At 41.5% G+C, this 5,816-nt stretch overlaps 2 protein-coding genes across 3 annotated transcripts in view; both read right to left on the bottom strand.

Annotated features, from left to right (window-relative positions):
• Positions 1 to 792, bottom strand: part of ddt (D-dopachrome tautomerase) — a 1,384-nt gene extending 592 nt beyond the window's left edge. The window contains exon 1 of the mRNA XM_008317735.3: positions 582 to 792. Coding sequence (XP_008315957.1) covers positions 582 to 689 — 108 coding nt within the window. The 5' untranslated portion in view covers positions 690 to 792. The remainder of the gene's footprint in view (positions 1 to 581) is intronic.
• Positions 793 to 1,617: 825 nt separating this feature from the next.
• The window catches only part of chchd10 (coiled-coil-helix-coiled-coil-helix domain containing 10), a 5,279-nt gene continuing 1,080 nt past the window's right edge, over positions 1,618 to 5,816 (bottom strand). The window contains exons 2-4 of one of the 2 annotated variants that reach the window (XM_008317734.3): positions 2,516 to 2,753; positions 2,039 to 2,180; positions 1,618 to 1,827 (exon numbers count right to left, since the gene is read on the bottom strand). In XM_008317734.3, the coding sequence (XP_008315956.1) occupies positions 1,808 to 1,827; positions 2,039 to 2,180; positions 2,516 to 2,753 (400 nt within the window). In that variant the 3' untranslated portion in view covers positions 1,618 to 1,807. Of the gene's footprint in view, positions 1,828 to 2,038; positions 2,181 to 2,515; positions 2,754 to 3,261; positions 5,811 to 5,816 lie in introns of those variants that run through there. The other variant, XR_001760606.2, reaches the window with a different exon arrangement.

Below are 5,816 nucleotides of genomic sequence, written 5' to 3' on the forward strand. Positions count from 1 at the left end.
TAAGGAAGAACAGAGAAATGCAACATTATTTACAAACATCAGTTTAGCCATTCGGTGATTCAAATCACTGTCTAGCCTGGTAGCTTTATGCTTACTTTCTTACACTGATCACGGAGTAATTTAGCCTTCTGTAACACAACCTTAAACGTTAAATAAATATTTTAATAACAAGTATTGTTTTACTTCCTTGTGTGAACTCCCATATGATGTACAGTAGGCTTGCATTACTGTTTAAAAATATTGAAAGCACAATATTTTATTTTAAAAAAGTAAATGAAAGTCCACCGAAATAAGTTTTTCCTAATCTTTATAATTATTATCCGGTCCTGGTACTACGCTCTCCTGATTTGCAGAGCAAGAAGGAGGAGTGTCACGTGGGACTTTTCTGGACCCTGCTGTACATTAACAGGTTTAAAAAAAAGCCACGTAATATGAAAAAGAAAATTTATCACTTTCATCAGTTCTTAGTCCATGTCAGGACCACATTCGACTTAAGGAATACTCATGTCTGGAATCCTGATGCCAGGATGAGTACAAGAAGACCCTAAAATTGTGGTCTGACCCGGTACAGGGTAACTCACGTCCTGAGGTTTTCCCAAAGCCGATGCGGTGCAGCTGCTAATCTTGTGCAGGAAGTCCTCGGAAAAGCAGGAGGCCGCCATGTTGGTCTGCAGCTGCACGAATGGCATATTGATAAAATAACGACCTTTACCGAAGAATTAGACGATGTCACTACGACGAGGAGACGGCAAAGAGTCAGAGAGGAAGTGGACGAACTTTGTAAGATTGCACATCTGGGTTCGTGAGTGGAGGATATGCCTGTCAATCACTCTAGGTAGACTTACAGCTTCCGGTTGTAGCCGCTCATAGATGTCCCCGAAAAATTAAACAGAAATACATATTTTTGTTACATTTTTTAAAATTTCTCACAAATGCCGATAAACATGACTGTTTGTTTCTTATTAAAAATGTTTTAAAAATGTGCAAATTGCAAACAAAGCCAAATCTTAAATTCACCACGTTTTAAATTATTACGTTTATCTTATCTCATTGCGACTTTCTTCCGACCTTTCTGTTGTCTTACAATATTTTTTAAACTCAGTTTTTGTTCTCTGGCTAATTCTTAGTTAGCTCTAGTTACTTTTTTAGCCATTTAACCATAATTGTTTGATGTTTGCCCCTTTACATTTTTGTGGATAACTTTTTTTTTTTTCCTTTTTTTGGCAGAATACATTTTTGTGGATAACTTTTTTTTTTGCCTTTTTTTGGCTTTTGAGTTTCAAAGTAGTTTTGCACACATTATTTTTAGGTACACGTTTTAGCTGGTCATATATGTAGTCTACCGAAGAATTCCCAAACTGAAATTCTATTTTTTGTTTTAAAGCTTTTTTAAACAATTGACTATCATTTATCTAATCTGTAACACACTGAGTTGTTTGAACAAGTATAACCTACATGGACAGATACATACACTATGTATTCGTTTGTGTTGTTATAGATACACTGAAAACCTAAATCGGACTTTCAGACAGTTATGGTGGAGCTACAGTATACTCTACAAATCTGCTGTAAAAGGCTCATCGATCAAGTGTGATTTATACAAACACAAACAGCACATACAGATGAAAAGCTGCTATTTATTACAAGCAGGTCACTGTACATTAGTAGAAATATTTTACACAACTATGAGGTGTTGATTATTAAAATGAATAGAAGCAGCACTCGGCCTCCCTGAGTAGCAGTGTCACAGTCAAGCAGCTTTGTATCTGCTCTCAGAGGAAACTGTTGAAGGACATCCACTTGTCCTTCACACTACTGATGACAAGCCTACAGGAAGAAAACGGAAAAAAAGTAAATATAAAAAAACAGCATGTTATTATTTCATTGTGGCTAGCGCCCTGTTTTCTACCATCTTGTTTTGTAGCTTATATTTTAAAATTGAGCTTTTTTTCCAATGTTCCTTTTACTAAATATCAGACTAGAATCACTTACTTTTTTAATGCTTATTTTCCTTATCGTTTTTAACTTACAAACTCACCATGGGAGAACTTGCACTGTTTCAGTGCCTCACCAAAGCCCTCACAGAGACTCAGGTCACTTTGGTTGGTAGCACAGTCCAGGAACTGTTTGACTTCATAGTGACATGGGCCTGGTTGGGAAGGAACTTGGCGGGGTGGCTCCTGGAAAACACAAGAATAATTTTGTAGAAATCAGCAGAAAATGTACATAGAGTACTTCCCCATAACATCCTGTTGTACATTCTCACAGTGGGTCCTTCTGCATTAAGTTTACATCTTGGGTTTTCCTTAGTTTGAGACACATGCAGATTTAGGGCTAGTCACTTGTAGACTTTAAAAAATAGTGTTTTTAGATGTTGCCATCCAATAGACCTGAGACCTAACAGTTTGTACCCGACCTTTTGCCAGCTGCACATCCAGCTTCACATTTATAGACTATTACAGTTTACATATACACGTTGAGAATCTTTATCCGTCTTATCTGTTCTACCTCTGACCTGGTATGTTGGTTTAGCAGGCTCTGGGCTGCTGCTGCTGCTGCTGCTGCTGCTGCTGCTGCCACCACTGAAAGCTCCTGTGAGAGCACTGCCAACAACATGGCCCACTGCTGAGCCCACAGCCACCCCCGCTGCAGTGGTCGCCATCTGTGCCATGAGGCCGGGTCCCTGGGACTGTGTAGGAGCAACAGCGGCAGAAGGTGGATGAACAGGAGCCGGAGCATGAGACGGTGCTGGACTGCAAAAAGGCAGAAAAAAAAAATTATGAATAAGAGTTGCATACAATTGTTGCAAGTATTGATACCCTAATTGAGGCCCTAATTCGCATGTCCTAGTCCAGTGGTGTCCAAACCAGTTACCGGTTTTAATTCCCATGTTCAGACTGGCAGAAAACATGAGGGTTTTTAAAATTGATTTAACACCAAGGAATACTGGTGAACATGTTTATGGAGTAGATAATGAACAATAGAAAAATGAACTCCCTTCAAGTCAGAACCGATTACCTTTTACACCTTCAATGCAAATGCACAGACAATACACACTGAAACGCCGTGTGAGCAACAGTAAACAGGCGGGACTTGTTAAAGGTTTAAGTGCACGAATGTTGGTGTTTTTACACCTGAACAATGCCTTAAAAGAGCACCTCGTCTGCATCACAATCTTTTCCGTAAGATCTCTTTATTTTCAGGACTTGAGAGTCAATGTTCAAATTCTGCACCAAGGTAAAAGGCAGTTGTCCTACCTACCATGTTGCAGTCACCTGGAATCCTTCATAAACTGTCTCTGTCTCCGCAGCTTAAAGAGTGGGTCGCGTACCAGCGCAACCCTGTGCAGCACTGCAATCCAAATACAGCAAGACAATGCCAGTGAAATGGTAGTTCACAGGAACGGCTCACCGAGATAACCACGACGAAGGAACTGTATCACCATCAAGCTGTGGTGCCCGATCCTAGAGGCGCAGCCCATATCTGTCAAACAAAAGTTTGCACTGGGGGCCTCTTTGTTTAGAACCAATGTGTTCAGAGCAGTGTTTCTATATATCGACAAGTGACTCTGTGACATCCGGTTGGTTGGCTGGTGATGACGTTTTACAGCACTTGACTTCAATTTTGTCCTTTCTGCAGCACGTTATGGTCTTGATCAGCGGTGAGAGGAATCTGGACATCCTCTTCAAGTACTTCCTCTTGGTTTTGACTTCAGTATAATCTGTCGCTTCCTCTTCTGCGCCAATCTTGTCACCAGCAGAGCCGTAACTAGCGCTGCCAGCAACAGTTGCAAGACTTTCCGTAGGAAACGGACCACTTGAAATGATGTTAATGGTTGCTCTAGAAGTTGGTTTCTTCACACAGCTACTAGCTGTTCTTTTCTTGCACAGCTGTGAGAAGAATCCGGAAAGCCTCTTGAAGTACGTTTTCTTAGTTCTGACTCCTGTCAAACTTGGTGTTTTATCAGTGGTAAGAGAAGTCTCAACAGCAGGGATTCCATTGCTTGGAATCTTAGATTGTTGACGGGAAGTAATGGAAGCGGGATGTGGTTGCAGTTTACTAGTTGACGCTGTAGTTTCATCATCACCCGGAGACTCACAGCATGGTTCTCCCCTCTTGAACAGATGTGTGAGGAATCTAGAAATCCTTTTAAAATATATTTTCTTTGGTTTTATGTTGGTCCAACCTGCAGATTCCTCATCAGTGTCACTGTGGTCCACAACAGAAACATAACCAGTGGAGGCAGATGACGGTTCGGTCGGAGTTGCGTCTTCCGAGCTGGCTTTAGCGATGTCAGCAGCAGTAAATACAGAGCTTGAAATAACATTTTTGGTAGTGGATTGAGGTGATTTCTTGTCCACAGGTGCAGCATTATCTTCCGTTTGCGGCAGTTTCTTTTTTCTAGCAGACGACTCAAAAATGAGATCACTGGGAAATCTTTTCCAGGTCATGAATGGATGTTTCAAAGCCTCCCTGGGCTTGATTCTTTTTGACGGATCGATATGCAACAACTGTTTTAGGAAGCTTAAAAAGGTTTTGGTGTCCTCGAGCTCAGCAGTTCCAGGGCGAGTCGTAACAATGTCATCAAGGCTGGTAAATTGTTTTGCCGTGACATCACGGACTGGCTGGTGGACTGGTGTCTTTGACGTGGACTGCAGTGTGCAACTGCAGTTTGTTTTCAGTTTCCACGCAGAACCTGAGGAATCGTAGACTCTGTCAAAGTAGTCCTTGGTGTACAGGCCCATATTCAGTAAGCGATCGTTAGGTTGGCCGTGCCACTGCACTACCTCCTCCATCTTCCCCAGTTCACAACTCCCCGTGTACAGGTCTTCCGAGATGTACATGAATGCAACGACACAGCCAAGAGCCCACATATCTATGGCCTCGTTCACAGGAATACCTAGCGACACTTCAGGGGCCTGGTACTCCAGTATATGAATAATGTCCCCACATTTTAGTTTGGACACATGACAAGCAATTCCAAAATCTATCAGCTTTATCTTATAGGGTTTTTGCTTTTGATCCACGAGCATTATATTCTCCGGCTTTATGTCCGCGTGAACCATCCTTATGCTGTTCAGAGCTTCGAGGGCCACCACCACCTGCTGAGTGATGACTTGAATGTCGGCAAGGTGAAGAGACCCGTGTCTCTCAACCAAGTTGTCGACATTTATATCCAGTTTTTCAAATTCCAGAAAAATATGACCATCCAGCTCAAAATGTCTGTTTAACCTGATAAAGTTATTCATTTCTGGGTCCAACTCCCGGATTTGTTCCAGGTTGCGTACTTCTTGTACACCAATGCCAGAGTTTTTACTGTGGATTATTTTTAGAGCCACAAGTTCATCTGAATCTGATCTGATGCACTGATAAACAAATCCGAAGCCACCTCGCCCCAGGAGCTTGTCCACTCGATACCCACATGAATTCATAAGTGGCTGAAAGCACTCCAGATGTTTTTGGCGGTCTGAAACTGGAGGTTCTTGGCGTCTTGTATTATTGCCTTCTTCTTCCTCCTCTTCTTTCTCTGTATCATAAAAATTTTCTAGTTCGCTCTCGCTACATTGTGAGTCACTCATTGTCAAAATTAAAAAAAAAAAAAAACACCAACGAGTTAAAGCAAAGAAATCAACAAAACTACTACTCATGTAATCATGTTATCAGTATGAAATAATCGATAATCTAACACGAAATGCCGTCAAAGTTGACTTGATGGCATTCCGGCAGTCAGCATCCATAATGGTGCATGACTGCCCTCTTCTGGAGGAAATCATCCAGTTCTTCCTTTTCCTCCTCTGTTTGGTTGTTTGTTTTTT

Source organism: Cynoglossus semilaevis, chromosome 9 (assembly GCF_000523025.1).
Source record: "Cynoglossus semilaevis isolate Cse_v1.0 chromosome 9, Cse_v1.0, whole genome shotgun sequence".
Lineage (NCBI taxonomy): Eukaryota > Metazoa > Chordata > Actinopteri > Pleuronectiformes > Cynoglossidae > Cynoglossus > Cynoglossus semilaevis.